The sequence below is a fragment of the Leptonychotes weddellii genome, chromosome 4 (assembly GCF_054177405.1).
Source record: "Leptonychotes weddellii isolate Sample4059 chromosome 4, ASM5417740v2, whole genome shotgun sequence".
Taxonomy (NCBI): Eukaryota; Metazoa; Chordata; class Mammalia; order Carnivora; family Phocidae; genus Leptonychotes; species Leptonychotes weddellii.
This window is the reverse complement of record NC_138372.1, coordinates 827,045-850,112: the sequence shown is the minus strand read 5'-3', so window position 1 is coordinate 850,112 and position 23,068 is coordinate 827,045. Positions and strand designations below refer to the sequence as shown.

General features: G+C 54.8%; 2 protein-coding genes across 5 annotated transcripts in view; one reads left to right on the top strand and one right to left on the bottom strand.

Moving 5' to 3' along the window:
* Positions 1-254: 254 nt before the first annotated feature.
* On the bottom strand, positions 255-9,944 carry GABRD (gamma-aminobutyric acid type A receptor subunit delta). Of its 4 annotated transcripts, none has more exons than XM_031023265.2 (9): positions 9,815-9,944; positions 5,132-5,244; positions 4,775-4,842; positions 4,472-4,692; positions 3,310-3,392; positions 2,622-2,759; positions 1,783-1,938; positions 1,332-1,546; positions 255-1,012 (listed from the first exon to the last, which is right to left on the bottom strand). In XM_031023265.2, exons 1-9 carry the CDS (start codon positions 9,880-9,882, stop codon positions 713-715), a joined length of 1,362 nt encoding a protein of 453 aa, XP_030879125.1. In that variant the 5' UTR covers positions 9,883-9,944; the 3' UTR covers positions 255-712. The 4 variants fall into 4 exon arrangements, with proteins under 4 accessions (XP_030879125.1, XP_006752114.1, XP_081673439.1 ...); XM_006752051.3 differs by having other exon boundaries at positions 1,332-1,543; positions 9,815-9,943; XM_081817313.1 differs by lacking the exon at positions 9,815-9,944 and adding an exon at positions 9,144-9,287.
* Positions 9,945-22,659: 12,715 nt separating this feature from the next.
* Positions 22,660-23,068, top strand: part of CFAP74 (cilia and flagella associated protein 74) — a 68,477-nt gene continuing 68,068 nt past the window's right edge. Inside the window, exon 1 of the mRNA XM_081817311.1 lies at positions 22,660-22,723. The gene's annotated coding sequence lies outside the window, so the exon portion shown is untranslated. The remainder of the gene's footprint in view (positions 22,724-23,068) is intronic.

The following is a 23,068-nucleotide window of genomic DNA, read 5'->3' as shown; positions in this document are numbered from 1 at the left end:
TCCGAGAAGACAGCATTGTGGCACCCTGGCCGTGGGACCAAGAGACCAAGGTGGGGTGTGACTCCTCGAGCTCCAGGTCCCTGCACCTCCGCCCTCCCACCGATGCCCAAGGACGTGGCCACATGGCTCGCCTGTGAGACAGCTCCAAACCCCTCTGTCCTGAGCCCAGGGAGCCCACAGCTCGAGGACAACTCTCTAGTCAGCAAGGTTGCAGCCGCAGCTCAGCCTCAGAGACAGAGAACACAGCCAGCAGCCGAAGGCTTTGTTTTATTTCATGCTGGGACCCACGGCCTATGGATGCCGTTCTCCACCATCTCACCAAGAAGGTAGCACCGCCCACGCCCGGCCTCCCACGACCTGGTCCCAAGCCCACAGAGTACATGCCTAGAGTCAGGATTGTTTTCTGAATCGAATGCAGAGTTCCTCAAGGGCCCTGAGCCTGCCTGGCTCAGCCTCGGGTCAGGCTGGCTCTGCCGCCCAGGAGGAGCCGGGCCAGGGGTCTGCAGGAGAGGTGCACGGGAGAGCCCCAGGGTGGTCTTCCAGGTGATGGTGGGGACAGAGCCTGGGGTACTTAGGGAGGCCAGCGTTTTCCTCTTGTTTTATGCGGCCTGTTGTCGGGCCCCCTTCGAAACAGGCAGAGCAGGCACATCAGCCCAAGAGCCTCTCTCCCAGGGGCTGGGGGCTCCGGGACAGGCGAAGCCCCACCTCCACCTCACATGGCGTAGGCCGCCCAGTAGAGGACGTTGACGGCCACGAAGGCCGCAGGGAACACCACGCGGGCGTACATGTCGACGGTGTCTGCGTCAATGGGCTTGAAAAGCGCACGGAGGCCTCCTTGGCCCCCCGCGCGGGCCCCCCCCCGCTTCCTGGCCTCTCCCATCTCCATGTCCACACACCTATAGGAGCCCATGAGGTTCCCAGGCCTGCGGCCGTGCCGGTGGGACACGGCCAGCTCCTGGGTGGCACCAGCAGCCGACAGGGAGAAGAGCACGATGGCGTTCTTCACATCCATCTGCACGGTGTGGGGGGGGGGAGTAGGAGACACGGCTGAGCCGAGGGCAGGCTCCCCCCACCTCAGGACCCCCAACCTGGGCCCGCGTCCAGCAGCAGGGCGGGCCAGAGTCTGGGCCTGCTCTTATGCACCGGGGGCTGCAGGTGACCTCCCCAGAGCAGTGGGCAGAGGGTCCTGAGTGGGTCCCAGGAAAAGTGGCCCCAGCACTGCTGCCCCTCTGTGTTGGGGGTGGAGGGAGTGGGGCTTGGGGGCACCAGGAGGGGGTGGGGGAGGCTGTCCTTGATCCTGAACACCAGAGAGCCGGCAGGCTCAGCCTCACCTCTGCTTTCTGCTCCTTGACCTTGACCTTGGCCTTCTGCTTCTTCCGGTAGTCAGCATTGAAGTGGGCGAAGGCATACTCCACCAACGCGGCAAACACAAAGACGTAGCAGATCCAGAAGTACACATCCAGCGCCTTGATGGCCGAGGCCCGTGGGAGCGACGAGCGGGCGCTGACCATCAGCGTGGTCATGGTCAGCACCGTGGTAATACCTGCTGGGAAGGGGCGGTGACATTGCTGGGGCCCCTGTCATCCCCCGCACCCCTACCCCTGGCCCAGGGGCAGGTCAGGCTCCTCTGGCCTGGCCCGGCCCGGCTGGCCACTGACCCAGGACAGCTGGGAGCAAGGGGCTGAGGGGCAAGACCCGAGCTTGTGGCTAGCAGGGTTGGGTCCTACTTCTGGGCTCCCGCCCTTCCGCCAGCTCCTCCGAGGAACGGTCAGGGCCCCGTACCTAGAGACACCCTGGCCGGCACTGCTGCCTGGCTGATCCAGAAGGAGACCCAGGACATGGCGACCAGGAGGATGGAGGGCATGTAGGACTGGATGATGTAGACGCCCCGGTTCCTCCGCAGGTGGAAATGCAGGCTGAGCCGAGGGAACTGACCGGCTGCCGGGGAAACGCTCCCGATTGGGACCTGACCCCCACACGCGGCGGCACTCGGGTGGAGTGGAAGGCGTGGCAGGCACTGGGGGCCACTGCGAACCCCAGAGCCCTGCCTTCGTCACCTCCCCCACACACCCCGATGGGCCAGAGGTCTCCCCTGCCCTGGGCCTTGTCCCGGGAGAGAGGCTGGCTCTCTGCAGGGCCACCCAGAGGAAGGAGAGGGGACAGGTTCCAGTGCTGCACTGGGCCAGGGGACTCTCCCCGCCGTGTGGCCGGCTCACCTCTCCTGGCCCTCCTCGGTGCACAGTCAAGCTAAAGGAAAGAGCCAGCGGGGCTCGCTGGTACCAGTGACCACACGGTAGGAGCTGGGAAGGGGCAGGTGTGGGCAGGAGACAAGGCAGCCCCAGGAGGCGTGGCCCCTGACGCCCTCGCCCCTCGTGTTCCCCAAACCCCAAGCGCTGCTGGCCTCCGGGAAGCAGCAAAGGACAGAGCAATGAGGCAGAGAAAGCCTGACCCACGTCCGCACTGTGGCGTCCTGAGTCCCCGGGTCCGGTGCAGCCTGTGCCCATCCGTGGCTTTCCAGCTGCCTCCTCAGGGGGTCCTCAGAGTCGACTAACAGCTTAGTTAAAAGTGCCAGAAAACCACAAGCCAGGCTCATAGGAAGAGGCCGCGAGAAGCTGCGTTACCAGATTTGAAGTTCATCAGCTCTGTGGCGAAGTGGTAGCTGGTGATGGTGAACTGAGCCAGCTGCAGCTTGTTCAGCCCGTGGATCTGCTCCTGGTTCTCAGACCAGTAGTAAACGATGTCCTCAGATGAGTAGCCATCTGCAGGAGAGCCCCAGGTGGGCAGCAGAGCCTGGTGTCCCCCAGCCCCTGGAAGCCCCCAGCAGGAGCACCCTGTCCACATGGGGAGCCTGATACGGCAGAGACAGGGGACAGCACGGGAAGACCTAGCCAGGAGCAAGAAGGCCTGCGGCCATGCCCAGCACCCCAGGCAGGAGGACAGGGCCAGAAGAGCTAGACAAAGGGCAGGTCACCATCTGCAGGTGACCCACAGGGGCTATCACACTGGCCGAATGACACAAATACGTGCCTCGTCTGGGCTCCACACCCATCTGTCCCAGGCAAGGCACTGACCCCTGGGAAGAGGGCCGGGCTGGTCAGGGCTTCCAGCTCTCTCTTCCTTCTCTTCAGCCCAGGCCTCTGACTGCACGGGGCCTGTCCCAGTTGCTTCCCGGTCCCCGAGCCAGGCCAGCTGCAAAGCTCCCCGACAGTGTGAGTCCCCTGTGTTCCCCCAGCAGAGCCACCGGAGACGCAAGCACCGCCTGCCCCGAGCGGAGCGCCACCCTGTCCCGGCCCCCGGAAGGGCACTCACAACTCTCCAGATGCAGCATACACTCCTGCTCGTCCATGGGGTACTTGGCCAGGTCCATGTCGCAGGCCACCGTGGAGGTGATTCTGCCCAGACAACATGCTGGTGAGGTCTCCGGGAGTGAGGCCGGCGCCCGAGATGCTGTGGTCCTCCTGCCCCCACAGGCACAGACGCCCCAGCCCCCCACCCAGAGGGGCCACCTCCAGCGAGGGCGGCCCAGCGGCCTCTCGGGCTCTGTCGGCAAGGTGCTGGCATCGGGGGGAGAACGGAAAGCTACGGTCCGTGGATAGTTGTGGGTCTTTCTTCAGGAATCACAGCTGGGCTTCGTTCACTTTCCTCGTCCTTCAAAATGCTTGACTGTGTGGCTACGCTGGGGGCTTAGAAGGGAAGTGCCAGCTGAGCACCTGATCTGCGCTAAAGGACAGCCTCTGGGCATCCCCACTGACCGGGCCGTGTGGGAGAAGGCCCGGGCTGCCAAATGTTCTGACTTTCCAGAAGAATGTAGATTCTTACATAAATCTCTCGGTTTTTAAAATGTTGGCAGCTAATGCTGTTTTCAAAAGGCACACGTCAGAAGCTCATGTTCAAACAAATGCGTGTACATGTACGTTCACAGCAGCACAACCCACGACGGCCGGCACGTGGCAGCCACCCAGAGCTCGTGAGTGCGTGAGGGGGCACCAGGCCACGGAATGCCACTCAGCCACAGAAGGGACAAAATCCTGACAAACCTCACAACAGGGGTAACCCCAGAAACACCGCTAAAGGAAGGAAGGCAGACACAAACGGACATGAAATGTGCAGAAGGGGCAGAAAGCGAGTCGGGGCGCGCGGGGGGAGGGGGGAGTGAGTGCTCATGGGCCCGGGGTCTCCTTTTCGGGGAATGAGCCGTTCCGGAATCAGATAGAGGTGATGTTTGCACAACACTGCAAATCTACTAAATGCCACTGAATCATTCGCGTTGAAATGGTGAATTTTATGTTATGTGAATTTCACCCCCGCATAAGAAACAGGAAGGCACCGCATCGGCCGAAAAGCTGCACCTGCGGGCTTCCAGCGGCCACCTGCGCAGCGGCTGTGTGTGAAGCGGTGCCGGAGGCCGGGGGCCGCCAACGGCCCGCCAGCCCCCAGCAGAGCCTCCTGGCGAGGCTGGTCCCGGGCTCACCGGATGCTGTACAGGATCACCCCGTCGGGCTGTAGCCGGATGAGCTTGTTCTCCACAGTCACGTCGTGGAACCAGGCGGACTTGGCGTTCACAATGAAGGTGTCCGGGAGCCACAGCTTGTCCACGAAGCGGCTGTCCAGGCCCAGAGTCTCATTGGTGTGGTTGTAGGCCAGCCTGCTGTCCGTCCAGCTCTGGTGCAGGAACACGGTCATGGTGTACTCCTGTGGGGCCGGGGCCGGCCGTCAGCCCTGCTCCTGCCCTGGGGGCCGGGCAGGGGTGCAGCGGAGGCTGGCCGGCACCTACCATGTTCACCTCCGAGATATGGTCGATGCTGGCTACCTCGATGGCAAGGGCCACGTTCACCGGGGGCCCTGCAAGGGAGGCGCTGAGGCCAGGCTCTCCACCCAGCGAAAGCCCAGCCAGGCAGGACTCGGCTCAGCCAGGGTCTTGCAGGGAGGACCGTAGCGGTGAGCGTCTGCAATGAGATGCTTAGAAGATCCATCTTCCTAGCTGTCTCCCTGAGGGGGCTAGCTGTCGAAGCCTGACTCACCCCTTGGGGACTGCAGATGCACCCCTCAGGGGAGCCATCCCAGAGCCAGCAAGGCTCACACACCCAGTGGGATGCAGGGGTCCACCCGTGCCCCCACCGGCCGCCCTCACCTCCAATGCCAGGCCGGAAGTTGCGAGCATAGCCCTCCATCAAGCCATCCAGGTTGGGAAGCCAGGATATCTCCAGGTTGGAGCCGACATAGTCCCCAATATCGTTCATTGCTCTGGAAACAAAGGCCCACTGGTCACAGTCTAGGTGCTAGGGATGGAGCCTAGGTCCCCTGCTGGGCCTGAGCCACTGTGAGAGCCCCTCCAGGCTAGACCTGGCCAATCCCAGTAACTCCTGCCAAAACCAGGGAGCCCCAGGGAGGAGCAGGGCCCAGGACTCTTCCGCCTCACCCACCAGCCTCTCTGCCCAACTACCTCCGGCCCACCTGGTCTTGAGCGAGCCTGCTGCGTCAGGCAGAGTCCCCACCCCTGGAGACTCTGGATGAATAACCTCGGAGGACCCTGACAAGGGCACACGGCCTCCCTTTCAGCTTCTGAGGGTAAAGTGTCCTGCAGGAGGTGACTTGAGAGAAGAGATGTGTGACCAGGAAGCTGAGGGCCGGGGAGGGGGGGGATGGGTGAGGGCAAGGTGCCCTGACCCAGGGCAAGGTGAAGGGCCCATGGGGACACTGTAGCCGACCTCCTGCTCTCTGTCCCTTTCCAGGCAGGCCCAGTCCTGGCCCCAGAGATCCCCAAATTGTCCTGTGCTTCTGAGGCTTAGCCTGACCCCAGAGCAGCGGGGGCCCATGCCAAGGGTTGCAAGCGAGTCCCATTGGCAGCCTGTGCGGGTCGTGTTTGTCCCTGGCAGAGCCGCATCGTATGGGTACGGCCGGTACACACCAGACTGCCAAAGGCTGCCCACCCCTGCTTGTGCTTACCTGTCCTGGGGTAAACAGCATCGCCCAAAACTCATGTCCACCCAGAACCTCAGAAATTGGGCTGTAATTAGTTAAGATGATATCGTGCTTGATTAGGGTGGCCCTAAACCCAATGAGTGGTGTCCTTATAAGAAGAGAAAGCAGACACACAGGGAGAAGCCCGTGTTACAACAGAGGCAGAGATCGGAGAGATGCAGCCACAAGGCAAGGGATGCCACGGACCCTAGCAGCGCCCGAAGCTGCAGAGAACCACAGGAATGATCCTCCCTCAGAACCCTCCAGAAGGAGTCAGCCCTGTCCTCAGACTTGATCTCGGGCTTCCGGCCTCCAGAGCTGGGAAAGAATAAATGTCTTTGGTCTTAAGCACCCCAGTTTGAGGTCACTTGTTAGAACAGCCCCAGGAAACGCACACACCCCGCCCCCCAGCCAGAGGGCAGGGCCCGTCCACAGTCGGGCAGGAAGCGAGGAGGGCATTCAGAAGGGCGTTCAAGAACAGCACCCTTGTGTTACTCTGTAATAACGCTGAACACCGGGAGAGCTTGCCTGGGACAACCCCTCTTCTGTTTCATATACGGACCCTTTGAAGAAGGTCGAATTTGAACCAAGAGCTCCTTAGCGAAGGAAACTCACAAACACTGACCTATCCCGAAGGACCGCCTTGGTCCCTCTAGGCAATGACCTGGTCTAGGGCAGGGTAAGGCAGGTGATTTGGTAACTAAGTATGAGAAGGACTTGAACGAAGTCCTGGCCCCAAGTAAAGCCCAATTAAAAACACAAATGGAGGTCACCCTGAAGATCGGATGGAAAGGGACTGGTATTAGGTTTTATTTTTGGACTGGCCCGGCTGCCATCTTGCTGCAGCGGCTAGCCTGCCCGCAACAAGGCTGTCAGGAGACACCATCCAAGCCTGGCCTCAGGGTGGTGGCCCAGGCAGGTGCACCTTTCCTCGGCTGGGTCCCATGCGCACTCACAGGCACGAAGTCAAGACGGTGGGGAAGCCCCTGGTCATGAAGCTCGCCTTGAACTGGAAGGATGCCAGTGGACTTCTCAGCTTTTGCCAACCCTAAGGGGGCGCGGAGGGGACAGGCTCCCGGCCCCATCTCACTTCTCACCTAGGACAGGGGCTGCTTGTTTTTCCAGCTGTGAAGAGATGTCAAGGGCCATCCAAGGAGATGCCCTGCATGCCAGCCTGGGTCGTGGAGGGCCTTGCTTTCCTCCCATGGTTCAGGTGGGCAGCTAAAGGGGGGGAAGGGGTCCACATTCCATGTGGGGGTTGCTCAGCATGGGGTAAGCTTGTGGGGACTCTGACCAGCACCTTGGGAGAGAGGTTCTGCTTCATCTGATGGCCTTGGGCCCAACGATGGCCTAGGGCAGGGGCTCCTGTTGTGTAGACGGACAGAGCAGCTTGGAGACACATGCCCAGACTCCTGGGATGAAGCAGGCACCATGAAAACACTTGTGGCTGGCACCTAGCTGTCGGGCACCACTGGGCCTCCCTCCCTCGACTGACCCCTTGAGCAACAAGCCCACCCTGTCACTTGTCTGTGCCCCTGGAGACAGAAAGGAAAGGTGGGTGTCGCTGAGCAAGGCGGCGGGGTCCTCTTCCCTCCGAGGATCCTTCCACCGTGCACACGCAAGCCCACAGTCCCCGACAGCGGCACTGGCACCTCGGTTACCAGGGGGAAGAGGAACACGGCGACAGTCCCACGGTGAGCCGGCAAGGCGGGAGCTACAGACAGAGCTTCCCCAGGGAGGTGGAGGTGCCAGCAACCCAGAGGGGGCCAGCCAAGGCGGCTGCGGCCGGCAAGCTCAGGCACCCACTGCACGAGTGGGTCTTCGGGCTCGGGGAAGGCACAGCTTTGGCCCCACCCGCCGACGCAGCACAGCACTTTCCTTCTTCTCCCACCAACGCCTTCCCACCAGCAAGCCCAGGATCTGACCTGAGCAGCGGCGGCCAGAGCCCGCACCTCCTGTCCTCCCACACCACTCCAGGGGTGAGGACCAGGACCGAGGGAAGGGAGGGTGCTGTCCCCCTGGCTTCTAGTGTGGAGGGAAACAGAAGCTGGTGGGAGAGGAGGCCCCAGACTGACAGCACGGCGCTGTCTGAAGGTTGCCCACCAAGGCCCACAAAGCCCAGAGGCTTTCCTCCCGGCCGGGGCCGCAGCCTGCCAGCCTCCCTGCACGGGCAAACAGACACATCCATTACCCAGACCCCAAGCCAGATGTGGGTCAGAGTGCAGAATGTTTCTGCTTTTAGAAAGGCAATATAATGCACATATGGACTTGGGGTGCGGGGGGGTGTCTGGAGAATTTCCCAGCAGGAAAGTTTAAGTAGGCCCCAAAAGTAGGATGAATGAGACTCATGTAAGAGCAGAACAGGCTTTGCCACCAAATGAGCTTTGGTGTCAAACTTGAGCTAAGACTTTGGGGTTCAGAGCAGCTGGGACTTCAGAATCACAGCTACATGGCTGTGCTGGGCCCACAGCTGATCCCAGGCCTCTAGCACATACGTCCATGGCCACGCCCCAGTGCTTTGCCCTTCCTGTTACCTTGAAGTAAGAAGAGGGAAAGGGGCCATGGAGCTCGATAAAAGAACAAAGCCCTCCCGAGCACAGGGGTCGCATCAACGCTGCTTGTGGTCTTGGGCACAATGGCCACACTGTGGCCAGACCCAGAGCTTCCTGGTTCTGCCCCCCAACCACCACCAAGGAAAGTCTGACCACATCTCCCCCACCTCCCTGATATGTGCTGCCTGAGTGCCTACAGCCCAAACACAGGCTGATGTTCAACATTTTCCAGTTTCCAAGGGTCCAGAAGTCTGGAATGCTGGGGGGCGGGGAAGGGATGCTGTCCTTGTTCTGGTTTTCTGCAGCCCTTGTACCAAGATGATCTTCAAAAAGGTCCTTCACATCTCCCGTGGAAGGTGGCCAGGATAAGTGCATGGGATGCCGGGCTACCTGGAGCCCATTTCCAGTCCCCAGAGAAGAGACAAGCCAGCAGGGACCCTACTGGTCCCTGAAGCCAAAGGGAGGAAGCCACAGCCCAGGGGGACCCTTCTTCTTAACCTCTTCCTTCCTCCCCTCCCCCAACAGTTAGAAATCCTGAGTTGTCGTTGCAGTCCCCCACCCCCTCACTTCCTCACCTCCCACCCCTACTCGCCCCCCACCCCCCACCAGAGGCAGCAGGCTCCTTCCCACCTGCATACTCTGGAGTTCAGTGGATTCCATTTGAAACGGCCCCTGAAAGGAGATTCCACAGCGTCCTGGGCCCCAACTTTCTGACGACCACACACAACCCTTATCTTGTCCACCCCAGCCCTGCTCGCTGCGGCGGAAGCTCGTCTGTGTAGCTCTGCTCCCATGGGAAAAGGAGCAGCCTCCTCCCCCGTGTCCTCAGGATCGCTCCTTCCTGCCTGCCTGCCGCTCGTGCCGAGCTGAGCGCTCAGCCCGCGCCTGGAAGGGCACCAGGCAGTCAGGGACCGGCCAAGTGCCTCTGGGGCCGAGGACCCCAGCGAACCCGGGGAACCCGGGAGAATTGGGAGCGTCTCCCAGGCCCTCGTCTAGCCGAGCGGCGCCGGTTCAGCACCGGGACGGCGGACAGCACCCGGGGCGGCAGGAGCTGGGGTGGCCGCGGCCCGCGCCCCAAGGGCAGCAGTGCGGTGAGTCTGGAGAGAAGCGCCCGCGGGGGAGACGGGGTGGGGGGGAGTCCTAGCGGGAAGATGGGGGTGGACAGGGGGGATGAAGACGGGAGTCGGCGGGAGAGATGAAGACGGGGGATGGCGTAGACAGGGGGTGGGGGTGGGGATGAAGAGCGAGGGTGCTCCCCACCGAGGGCGACCCTGGGAGCACGCGGACGCCGGCTCGCTTACCTGGTGCCGCGGTGCTGCTGCGCGCAGAGAAGCAGGAGCGGGGGCAGCAGCCCGGCCAGCGAGTCCATGGCCTCGGCGCTCGGCGCTGGACCGGGGGCGGCGCCGGGGTCCCGCCGGGCGCGGGCGCTCGAGAAGTTGCTTCTCCGGCGGCCGCGGTAGCGGCACAGGCTGGGCGGGAGCGGGAGGGCGCGCAGCGCGGGCGCGAGGGCGGACGGAGCGCGGAACCCGGAGCCCGCCCCGCCCCGAACCGGGCCGCCCCCCAGCCGCCCCGCCCGTCCGCCCCCACCTGCCGCCGAGCCCCGCAGCACTCCGGAGCCGCGCGGATTCCTCCCCGCCCCTGAACCACGCAGCAGCGCCCCGCCTCCAGCTCCCGCCCCGCCTAGCCGCGCCCCCCTCGGGGGGTCCGGCTCTCCCCCACCGCAGCACTGCCGCCTGGGAGGTGACCCAGGCCCACGACCCGCCTGGACGCCGCCTCCCTCTGCCCGGCCGGGCGCCTGCAGACCGACGGGCGCCGCGACCTCGTCCCCGGGGCTGTTTGTGGGGGTCACAGGTCCCGGGCACCTGGTTTAGGCAGTTGAGGAGCGCGGCGCGGGGAGGGGGCTAGCGTTCACCCGCTCCTGGGAGAGAGACCCCCCACCCCCCAGCAGCTCCTTCCAAACCCCTCGCACCTACGGCAGAGCAGAGCCAGAGCCTGAGCGATCACCGGGCAGAGCAGCTCTGCCCACGCTCGAAAGGCCCGCCTGGGAGAGAGGAGGGCGGTGGGCCTCGGCGCTGCTCCCCCGGCCGCGGTCCTGGTGACGGGATGCAGTGACTTCTCCGTCTGGCCTGATCAGGCTTTGTCACACCTGTCCACACCCCTTTGAAGGGCACTGCGGATGGCTGGGCTGTAACAACGATGACATCCAAGCTCCGCACCCCCACGAAGATCTAAGGATGTCAAGGCCTTGCGCGTTTTCTATTTTAATTCTTTTCAATATAAAGTTCTGCGCAGTTTCCCTCAAAACACTTTTATCCTTGTTTGGTCTCATTTATTCACTTCTGGACTTGATATCAGCTGACAACAGAAAGTGAATTCTCATGAAAACACCTAAAAATGGACCAGCTTGTTCTGGAGTGGGTTAAGCCCCCTTATAAGACTGCAGACGTTGGCTAGAGCAGGGGCAGCTAGAAAGGGCTTTGCTGCTGGGAATTTCCAACCCAATCTTGAATGCCAAGTATCCAAGGATGGGGCTGGCTCCCAGCTTTCTTTCCTAAAGCCAGGAATGGGTGCTAAGAAAGCCAGGCAGATGTCAGTGTAAATGCCTCCTTTGGAGGGTCCTCCCAGCCCCCTTTGGGTATGGAAGCACTGATCTCAGCGTGTTCCCACACTGCATGTATGTGCATGTGCTCTGGACAAGTCTCAGGGCCTCAGGGCCTCTTTCCTGTGGGTCCTTCTGCACACGTTTTTGGAAGAGTGAGGAGTTAATCCTTCAACAAGTGCCCTGAGCCTGTCCCTGCACAGAGTGAGAGCCGTGAGTGTCCACCAGGATTGTTATCATTCCCCGCTAGAACAGGGGTCTTGCCTGCCTGCTTCTTCAGTGTCCCTCATGTCTAAGCCTCTAGCATATAATGGGTGCTTAATAAATATAGGAAAATACACAGGCTCAGAATCTCCAAAAGCCAGCAAAACGAGCATGGTCAGCAGCCCCTTTACTGCTCTGGAGCTTCCGTCTTTCAGTCCCAAGCTCTGATCTCTGTGCTGGTCCAGGCAGCCATGCTGTGCTCACTGTCACTCTCCTTTGAATATTTGAGAAGGTCCAGGTGCTGACAGCCTCTGAGAAATAGCGTTGACCTCGAATCACTTGACTCAATTAGTTCAGGGCAAACCAGAGTCTGCTGCTATTTTCTTCACTTGCCTCTTATTACCTGAGGCATAAAATTAACCTTAAACTTTCACTGCAGAAGGATTCTGGACAGGTATCTTAGCCATAGCTCTGGTTATTTGGTGGCATCAACTTGCCTCTTCTTCCTCAAGCCCTGGAGGCAAGCACGGTTTCAAAAAACACGAAGAGACAAAGAGGTGAAGAAGTCACCTGCTCACACAGCCGACCTGCAATCCACGCACCTGGTGAAGTTTTCTGCCGGGATAGCCAGGATGTTCCATGACCTTCAGTAGTCGAGATGCTTTACTTTCTTCCCCAGAATCTGCAAGCTCCGTTTCAGATCTATATTGTCCCTAATGGGTTTGTCTGGATCTGAAGAATGGAGTTTTCATTATTCCTTCTTCAAGTTTTTCAAATTAGTTTGTGGCCACTTCTAGACATAACCAGGCAGTGTCCCCTTTTTCATCTTTGGCACCGTTCAGACAAGCTCCAGCTGCCCCAGAACAGAGAGAGCCGATTCTGGGTGGCCCCAGCAAAGGTCAGGAAACCAGGCCCTTGGTTCTGGGTGGCTGGCCGCCGGCTGAGCTGGAGCGAGCCCCAGGATACAGGAGCATCCGCGCCTGTGAAACGGAACAGGCCCACTTCTCCCCTCCTTTTGAGGATCTGGGAAATGCTCCCCCACTCAGAGGTTTGGGGCAAGCCACCTCCCTTCTCTGGAAAACATTGTAGGTTGTTCCCCATGCTAATCCCACGCCTGTTACTTTTTGAGGGAAGAGGGAGAACCCACCCTTCAGACCAGGGGAATAAGGATGAGAAAGAAACTCAAATTTCGAACCTAAGGCATTTGGTCCCCTTACGACGACTTAACTCGTCCGTGGCGTCCCTATTGGCTTATTTGACATGGTGACTTCTCCGTTAGGCAGGACCCGTGCAGAGTCCTCTGGTTCCAAGCTTGGGGAAGTGACAGCAGTTTCTCCTGTTTAGTGCAAGGAGGCTTATGCTTTCCCCTGTGGCCCTGAGCAGGACAATCATGCATTTGGCCCTGGAAAGTTTGGAAACTCTGCCCCCTTGGTTAGACCCTGGGAGTCGCCGGCAGCACTTCCCTGGGACCAGGCTCGGCAGCCTGAAGATGCATCTGGAAAAACTAGAAAAGTATGTTCTGCTGGTCTGTTAGAGTCTTGAAATCATCAGCCTGCAGCCTTTTTTTTGTATTATTTACCTTTTGGGTAATTGCTTTGCCCGGTGCTCACAGCAAATGGGAAGGGATGGCACCAAGTCCGAGGCTTGGGCGGGGAGCTGGCCCACATCCATCCCAGCAGCAGGATGAGCCCCAGGAGGTAGAGGTGAGTCATAGGGATCCGGGAGGGGAAGCAGCACTAGCTAAATTTAAAATCCCTGCCTGATATATTTGTGAGGTTGCTTTATTATTTTCCTGGGGAGAGAAATGGCAGTGACACGGAAGAATTTTCTTGAGCTTAGGCTGTAATTATTAATGCTGTGATTTTCAGATGGAATCCATTCATTTGAGAAGCAGAGGGGGGGCGCCTGGGTGGCTCAGTCGTTGGGCGTCTGCCTTCGGCTCGGGTCATGATCCCGGGGTCCTGGGATCGAGCCCCGCATCGGGCTTCCTGCTCGGCGGGAAGCCTGCTTCTCCCTCTCCCACTCCCCCTGCTTGTGTTCCCTCTCTTGCTGTCTCTGTCAGGTAAATAAATAAAATCTTTAAAAAAAAAAAAAGAGAGAGAAGCAGAGGGAACTTGGCAGAAAGGATCAAACGCAAAGCACTTGCAGCGGGCCGAGGTTGTCTGTCTACTTAGACGGAGGGCGAGGGCGGGCTCACAGGAAGTGAGGCTTACTGCCACACTGTTCTCAGGAATCCAGGCCCTGAGAACCGATAAACATCAGACTTGGCCACTCGGAGAGTTGTTTCTACGCGAGTCAAATAGACATTCCAGTACAATTGGTCATGTTTAATGTGGAGAAGCCAGAATTCTATTCTCCTATTTTATGTTTGTTAAGTAGTGATTTGAATTCTTTCACGTGAAAGAAAACAGTAAACACAAATTAACATTCCTGACAAAAAGGCTGTCAGTCAAATGAGGAAAACATTCTACTTTGGATAGAGCTGGGGCTGAATCAACTCTCAGGGAGCCTCTGGGGAAAGGGGGTTCCGCCACCGGCCGGCATGAGGCTACTCCCCAAACTCTGTGACAGGAGGACGCCGGGTTCCCTCTTCTCTCTCTGGTCCTCGATGCTGATCCTCTGGGCAGGATGTTGGACAAATAAAAACAGTGACCTTTTTCCTACTTGACATTTGATTACCTTTATTAAACTTGCCCAAGAAAAGCCCCCACACAGATCAATATTCATTTAACAAATATTAATGGATTACTCATCCTACTACATGCCAAATAATGGTCTAGACATTGGGTGTGAAGAAAATATAAAAGGTCCCCATCCCCACTGAGCTCACCTTCTAGAAAGGGGAAGATGGACAATCAGTGAGTAAATGAACCATCATTTCAGATGAAATACAGGCTGTGAAGGAATGTAAGCAAGATAAAAATAATAGAGTAATTGTGCTGGGTGGGGGGAGGTGCTTAGACAGGGTAGTCAGGAAAGACCTTACTATAAGGTAATATTTGAGCTGAAACTTGAATTATATCCTATCCCTCCTGGGGAAAAAGCCAGCCACATCAAGAGCCAGGTAAGTGTTTCAGAGAAAGAACAGAAAGTGCAAAGGTCCTGGGGCACCTGGCTGGCTCAGTCAGAAGAGCATGTGACTCTTGGTCTTCGGGTTGTGAGTTTGAGCCCCACGTTGAGTGTGGAGATTATTTTTAAAAAATTTTAAGGGGCGCCTGGGTGGCTCAGTCGTTAAGCATCTGCCTTCGGCTCAGGTCATGATCCCAGGGTCCTGGCATCGAGCCCGGCATCGGGCTCCCTGCTCTGCGGGAAGCCTGCTTCTCCCTCTCCCACTCCCCCTACTTGTGTTCCCTCTCTTGCTGTCTCTCTCTCTGTCAAATAAATAAATAAAATCTTAAAAAATAAAATAAATTTTTTAAAAATGTTTTTTAAAAGAAAGAAAATGCAAAAGTCCTGAGGCTGGGACGAACCAGCAAGTTCAAAAAGAGGCAAAGCCAGGCCAGTGTGGTCAGGCTTGCACTCTCCAGCTCGCTCTGACGTAGGGAATGAGGGAGGGAAGCAGAGTAAGGCAGGTGGGGTCCGGGTCAGGTCATGAACGGCCTTTTAGGTTGTGGTCTGGATCTAGGTTTTATTTTATTTCACTTTATATCAGCTTTGTTGACATATAATTTATATACAATAGAGTTCACCAATTTTAAGTATACAATCTCATGGGTTTCATGGGTTACAGCCGGTATACACATTTCTACCATCTTTGTGGTCAATCTCCTCCCCAGGCCTGGTCCCTAGGAACCTCGAGCATCTGCATCCTGTCGCTTTAGTTTTGCTTTTCTAAACTATAATATAAATGGAATCCCACAGTGTGAAGTTGGTGTGGGCAGCCTTCTACGATGGCTCCCAGTGACCCCTGCCTCCTGGTTTTGGGCATTCCCTGACATGGGATCTGGACCTACTGACTTGTTTCAATGATACCTCAAAAGTGACAAGACATCATATCCAGGGTCAGCTTGTAAAAGACTGTGACTTAGGTCTTGCTGGCACCTACTTGCTCACCTTGACGAGCCAGCTGCCATATTGAGAACTGATGTAGCAAGAGGCTCACCAGGCAAGGAGTTGGGGACTGGCCCTTGGTCTGACAGACAGCAAGGAGCTGACGCCCACCACAGCCAGAGCGAGCTGGAGGGTGCAGCCTGACCCTGCTGAGCCTCAAGATGACTGTGGCCCTGGCCAATATCTTGGCTACGGCTTTGCGAGAGGCGGAGCTGGGGACCTGACCCTGACCCACAAAAGCTGTGAGGTGAGTGTGTTGTTTTGATCTGCTATGTCTCGTAACCATTTGTTACACGGTGATGAATAACTAATACAGTAATCTTGTGTCAGACTCCTTTCACTTAGCATAATACATTTGAGATTCATTCACGTGGTGGCATGGATAGGAAGTTTTTTATTGCTGAGTAGCGTTCCATTGTATGAATATACCCGAGTTGCTCAAACCCGCCTGCTGATGGATGTTTGGGCTGTACCCAATTATTGTCTATTAGGAATCGGGCTGCTTTGAACACTCAAGTACAAGTCTTTGTGTGGACACGGGTTTTCATTTTCCTTGAATAAATACCTAGTTGTAGGATTATGGGATTTTAAGGGGAATGTATGTTTATAGGAAACTACCAATCTGTATCCCAGTGTGGCTGTTCTATTTTGTATTCCCACCAGCGATGAATGAGATTTTAAGTTGCTCTGCCTCCTTATCAACACTTGCTTATAAGTCTTTAATTTTGGCCATTTTTGTAACTATGCATAGACATCTCATGGTGGATTTAATGTGCATTTTCTTTCTTTTTTTTTTTTTTAAGATTTTATTTATTTATTTGACAGAGACAGACACAGCGAGAGAGGGAACACAAGCCGGGGGAGTGGGAGAGGGAGAAACAGGCCTCCCGCTGAGCAGGGAGCCCGATGTGGGGCTTGATCCCAGGACCCTGGGATCATGACCTGAGCTGAAGGCAGACGCTTAACGACTGAGCCACCCAGGCGCCCCTAATGTGCATTTTCTTAATGGTTTATGACACTGAGCATCTCTTTATGTGCTTGTTCAAATCTTTTGGCAATATTTTTTTTTTTAAAGATTCATTTATTTATTTGAGAGAGAGAGCGGGGGCAGGGGCAGAGGGAAAAATCTGAAACAGACTCCTGGCCAAGTGTGGAGCCTGATGTGGGGCTTGAACTCATGACCCCGAGATCATGACCCGAGCCGAAACCGACAGTCGGACACTGAACTAACTGAGCCACCCAGGCATCCCTTTTGTCAATATTTTAAAATGAGATTGTTGGCCTTCTTCTGGAGTTGTAAGAGTTCTTTGTGTAGTGTAGATAGAAGTCATTCATTGGATGTATGTTTTGCAAATCCTTTCTCCCAGTCTGGGGCTTGTCTATTCATTTTTTGTCACCGTCAGTCACTCCTCAAGAGCCAAAGTTCTCAATCTTGATGAAATCCATGTTGTCAATTTTCCTTTATGGCTCATGTTCCTCCTGGGTCCCCCTTCCCTGAGAAGTGGCCTGGGAGCACTCTCCAGGCAATAAGCTGGGATCCTCAGAGGGCTCATCTAATTTGTTCCCATCTCTCAGGGATCATTGTCCTTACTTTCCTGGTATCCAATAACCTAACAGTTGGTGTCATTTTGTATATGTGTATTTTGTTCAGTTTTTTAGTTGTTTCAGGCAGGAAAGTACATCTGTCTCTGTTACTCCATCCCAGTCAGAAGCAGAAGCTTGCCGTCATCTAAAAATTTTTTAATAACAACTTTACTGAGATATAATTAACATACTGTAAAATTGCCTTCATTTTCTAAAGCTATTTTCTCTGAGTACAGAGGTTCATATCATCAGTGGCTTTTGTTTTTCTTTTTTCTCTTTCAGTGTTTTCAAGTTGTTGCTCCATGGTCTCTGGTTTGAACGGTTTCTCTCAAAGAGATTACTGACATTTCTTTGTTGCTCTGTATGAAATGTGTCTTTTCTCTGAGTGTTTCAAAGAGTTTTTCTTTATTTTTCATTCTCACCAATTTGATTATTATGTGCCTTGCTGTGATTTTCCTATATTTGTTCTGCTTGAGGTTTGTTGAGCTTCTTGGATCTGTGGGCTTATCGTTTTCATCAAGCTTGGAAGATTTTCAACCACTTTGGCAGCAAATTTCACATCCTCTGGGGTCCTTGCCAGGGTATTAAATCCATATCCTGAGAGAATGCCCCACGTCAACAAGCTCTCCCTTTTATAGGCTCATGTTTGGCCCCTTGATCATGCACCCTCCAAATCCATTCCACAACCGATACATGCTGCTAATTCTTGCAGCTCCTTTGGCATATAGCCCGTTAGCCTTAAAAATAAAACTTCCAGTTATTTTACCAGCAAAAGATGCGTTTATTTGGGAACAAAGAGAATGGCAACCCACACAAGCAATCCACAGCAGAACCACCAGTAACTCCAGAGACCAAACGAAAGGAAGGCTTTTTTATAGTGGAAAGGTGGTTTCAAGCAAAAAATCCATTGGAGCAAACCAGGAGTTCGAAGTGTAGTGTCTTCTCGTTGGTTGGACTGTGACAGTCTCTCATTGGCTAAGTTGTGACTGTCTCTCTCATTGGCTAAGTTGAGGCTGTCTCTCATTGGCTGGGCTGTGACAGTTTCTCATTGGCTGGGCTCTGACAGTCTGGCTGTCTCTCATTGGCTAAGTTGTGGCTGTCTCTCATTGGCTGAGCTGTTATAGTCTCTCATTGGCTAAATTGTGACAGTCTCTCATTGGCTGAGTTGTGGCTGTCTCTCATTGGCTAAGTTGTGACTGTCTCTCATTGGCTAAGTTGTGGCTGTCTCTCATTGGCTAAGTTGTGACTGTGTCTCACTGGCTAAGTTCTGACAGTCTCTCATTGGCTAAGTTGTGCCTGTCTCTCATTGGCTAAGTTGTGACAGTCTCTCATTGGCTAAGTTGTGGCTGTCTCTCATTGGCTAAGTTGTGACAGTCTCTCATTGGCTAAGTTGTGGAGGTCTCTTAGGCTGAACTGTTGCTGGGCAGATGAGGAAAGCCTTTTCTTCCTCCTGCTGGGGTAGTGAAGTAACATTCACCTGCAGGGTCCCTCTCTTCTTGTTGGGTCAGCAGTTGATGAGGAGTGGTAGGGCCTGAGATCATTGTACTGTTTTTTTTGTTGTTTTTTTTAAAACAAAAAAATTTTTTTAATTTATTTGAGAGAGAGAAAGAGCGTGAGCAGGAGGGGCAGAGGGAGAGGGAGAAACAGTCTCAAGCAGACTCAGCATTGAGCACAGAGCCTGACAAAGGGCTCGATCTCACGACCCTGAGATGTACCGTTCTTGTATGTATCTCCTTCATCCTCCCAAACACACATTCTCATCAATCACTGTACCAACCACTGTTCTCCCGATTTATTATTGGTGAACACTGTATCAATGGGCTGCCACATACAACGCAGGATGGGGTACTCATGGCCAGCTGGGCAGTGAGCAATCTAATTACAAATCCCCCTCTTACCATCTACTGTCTAAGACCATTCCTGCTACCAACTGTTAATTTGTGTCCTCCAGTAAGCAGACTATGAAATGACATTCAAAATACAAGAGATTTACTGGGGGCTCATGCCTCTGAAAGATGGGGGTGGGCATGAAGTGAAATTGGGCTGAGGAAACCCACAGACTGCAATACTGATCTGAAGCCTGTGGATGGACAGTGGGGAGAAGCAGAATTGGGCAGGGAGAACCTAACTCTAATGCAAATCTGACAAAGTTTTGGCCAACCCAAGAGAAGGGGGTGGAGGAACTCTGGAGCAGAGATTGTCCATTAGAGGAATCCTAGGGCTGGTGGGTATGATCCACCTAGAGCCCCTGCCATGCTCAATCATTGACCAGGAACTACCCCGAAAGATAACTCAGCTCAACTATGGCACTGCTGCACTCCTCTCGGCTAAATGCAAAACGTTTCTTGAAGGGAGATCAGAGCAGAGCTTCTCCACGGAAGCTGCAACAGTTTTCAGAATAGTGACGTAGTATTCTAGCATCCTTCAAAAGTGATCAATGAGGATTTTATTTTTAATGAACTCATGGATGTTAACGTATTTGCTGTGCTTCAATCCACTGTATTTACTTTTTTTTTTTTTTTTGATACTCAAATTGTCCTTACTTTGGCCAATAGGAGCACCTCCACATTGGCTAGCAAGTCCTCTGACACAATGCTGGACTCATTGATAATTTCCTTGCTTTCTGTTGAGAAGAGGCTCCAAGATCATCTTGTGTGTTTTCTGCCTCAGATCTGAAATCAGTCATTTTTCTAAGAAGCTGTGGTTTCTTTTTGTAGGAATGGCAGCAGGGACAATGAGCTGGGAGCTAAGAGTGCTCACTGCTACTGAACTGGTGATTGTTTTTAGACCAGTGCAACCCAAGAGAAATGGGCACTTTTTATATCTCTGCTGTCTAATATGGCAGCAACTAGCCACACAGGGCTACTGAACACTGGAAATGTGGCTACTGCAACCAAGGAATGGAATTTTATCTTATTTACTTTTTTAATCTAATTTATTTATTTAAAGTAGGCTCCACACCCAATCTGGGGCTTGAACTCACAACCCCAAGACCAAGAGTTGCATGCTCCACATCCTAAGCCAGCCAGGCACTCCAAGGAATGGAATTTTAAATTTTATTTAATTGATACATCTTTATTGTGGTAAAATATACATGGCATAAATTTTACCATCTTAACCATTTTTTAAAAAGGTGTTATTTATTTATTTGAGAGAGAGAAGGAGAGAGCACAAGCAGGGGGAGAGGCAGAGGGAAAAGCAGACTCCCCAGTGAGCAGGGAGCCTGATGCGGGGCTTGATCCCAGGACCCTGGGATCATGACCTGAGCCGAAGGCAGATGCTTAACCGACTGAGCCACCCAGGTGCCCCTCATTTTAACCATTTTTAAGTGTATAGTTCAGCAACATTACCTACATTCATGTTGTTTGCATCCATCACCACCACCCATCTCCAAAATCCCTCCATCTTCCCAAACTGAAACTGTCCCATTAAATACTAACTCCCCATTTCACACCCACCCCCAGCTCCTAGCAACCACCATTCCACTTTCTGTCTCTATGAATTTGACTACACTATGTATCTCGTATAAGTGAAATCAAACAATATTTGTTCTTTTGTGTCTGGCTTATTTCACTTAGCACAATGTCTTCAAGGTTCATGCATGCTGTAGTATGTGTCAGAATTTCATTCCTTTCCGAGGCTGGATAATATTCTATTGTATGTATAGATCACATTTTATTTACCCATTCTTGCGTTGATGGACATTTGGGTTGTTTCCACCTTTTGTCTATTATGAATAATGCTGCTGTGAACACTGGTGTAAAAATACCTGTTCAAGTATTTAATTTTAATTAATTTTAAATTGAAAGAGCCACATGCGTCCAGTGGCTACCATATTGGACAGTTCTAGACCTTTTCAGTGGACGGAGCTAAGAAATAAATTTTTTATTATTTATTTACTTATAGAGAGAGAGTGTGCGTGCAAGCAGGGGCAGAAGGGCAGAGGGAGAGGGAGAGAGAGAATTCTAAGCAGGCTCCACGTGCAGCACGGAGCTGGACCGGGGTTCAATCTCACAACCCTGAGATCATGACGAGCCGAAAACAAGAGTCCGAGGCTTAACCGACTGAGCCACCCAGGCACCCGAGAAATACATTTTTTTAAATTCTATTAATTCATACTAGTATTTCCCATTTACACCCAAGATTACGGTTTTAAACTTATTTTATATTTCTATCTCTTCTCTCAAGGTGAAAATGTTGGTTCCTAATATTACCGTACTATGTATTTGCTATACCTCACTTCATGCAATTCCGGAAGGGCAATAGCAACATTTCTACTAAGACCAGGACTACGGCAAACAATTTGAGCTTTACAGCTCTTTTTGCCCTTACTAGTTAAGTACAATCCAATTGTTGAGTTTTAAAGTCACTTGAATTCTTTTCTGTAAGGTTAAGCCACCAACCTGACATGCAGTTGGGTTCGTTGCTTTCATTTTGTTTCCAATTTTTAGGAATGGATTTATTTTTGGCTCTGTATTCACACAGTTCCATAGCCCAAGGGACAAGCACATTTAGAGAAATCTAATTTCTCCATGCAACTCACCTTCCTGACCCTGGTTGGCAACTATTTTTATGTCACTTTTTAATGTAGGAAAATACACATGTATGTTCTTATTGCCCCTGCCCCTTCTTAGCAAGATACCATACACACTGTTCCACAACTTCTTTTTTCTTAACAATAGGTTTTGAAGATCACTCCAGGCAGAACATAGGAACAGTCCTCGTATCTTCAGAGCTGCTCCGCCGGACGGCTGTTCCTGGTGGACAAGGCGCTGTTTGCAGGCCTCTGCTAGCCTTCCCTTCTGTAGTGAAAGTGCATGGATGGTTAATATGGAAAGGCCCAGAGAGGCAAAGCTGGTAAGGAAGAAGCCTGGTGTGCGGGTGGGGTGCGAGCGGAGAAGTACAGTTTCTGTTAGAGAAGCTATCGTGGGCTCATACGGGCCCTTAGTTCTGCTCCTCCGGTCCAGCCTCGATGACCGCGGAGGTGCGTGCTCTCACCGGCTCGCCGGCACGGTTCCCACCCTTGCTGTGCTTTCTGCAAGGCTTGGTGGCTATCCTGAAGGATGGTCTGCCCGGCACAAAGCCAAAGCACTTCCTGGACCTCCCGTGGCCCCAGGAGGCACGGGTCAAAGCCAGCGCGGGGCCAGCAGGACCAGCCACCTTGCAGGTCAGGTGCAGGCAGCGTGCGGGCAGGGGCTGCGCTCCGCAAGGGCACCCCCGTGTCCCCGCGTGGCCTGGTGCGAGGGGCCCTTCGTCACAGCCCCACGTTTGCGCGGCAAACTCACCCTCCGCGGCCAGGGAGGTCGCCTAATGAGAGAGGAGGGCAGGGGCTACGGAATAACGGCGACACCGGGCCCCGGTGGGGAGGAAGGGGACGCTCCTCCCAGCGCGGCCCGCACGTCGTGCCCGCTCTCCTATCTTACAAACAGCAGTGGAAATCCCGACCTTATGTGAGCACACCTACTTTTTCGCGTTGACAACCAATCTGAACTTGAGCCTGCTTGGGCCAGCCCCCCCGGCGACGACACCGGCGCGCTGCCGCGTCCCCTGAGCCCCGGGATCCCCTCCGGGACCCTCTGCCCGGCCGCACTGAGCCTGCGCGGGGGGCGCGCCGGACCGAACCATCGCCCGAGCAGGGGTGCGTGCGGCGCGCGAGCTTCCCCGCCCCGTGGAGCCGCCCGTTGCCATGGAACCGCCCGCCGCCAACGCCGCCAACGCCGTCGTCTGGGAGCCCCCGGAGGAGCCTCCGCGACCCGCAGCGGCCCGCAGAGAGGTGGGTCCGTCCGCCCCGGAGCCCCCGGCCCGGCTCACCCGCGCTCCGCCCAGGTTCTGCCAGGCAGGCACCTGCTGCAGTGGGTCTCGCCCCCGGTGGGTTTCGGGGTCCCCGCCCTGGGGCGGCCGCCCCTCGGGGTCGTGCGCCGGCTCCGCACGCCGGCTGGGGGGAGCCCGGCTGGTGGGCCCATGGGAGGAAGGGCGCCCCAAGTCCTCCCCAAGTCCTCCCCACTGGGCTTTTCTTTCTTTTTTAAGTTTACTTTTTTAAAGATTTTATTTATTAGAGAGAGAGAGAACGAGCGGCGGGGGGGAGCAGCAGAGGGAGAGAGAGAAGCAGGCTCCCCAC

Coding starts and splice junctions, on each gene's coding strand:
- GABRD (XM_031023265.2), bottom strand. CDS start 9,882: ATGGACTCGCTGGCCGGGCTGCTGCCCCCGCTCCTGCTTCTCTGCGCG. Junction 4,693..4,774: donor ATATCTCGGAGGTGAACATG/GTAGGTGCCGGC, acceptor CCGGCCCCACAG/GAGTACACCATGACCGTGTT. Junction 1,013..1,331: donor TCAAGGAGCAGAAAGCAGAG/GTGAGGCTGAGC, acceptor CACACCGTGCAG/ATGGATGTGAAGAACGCCAT.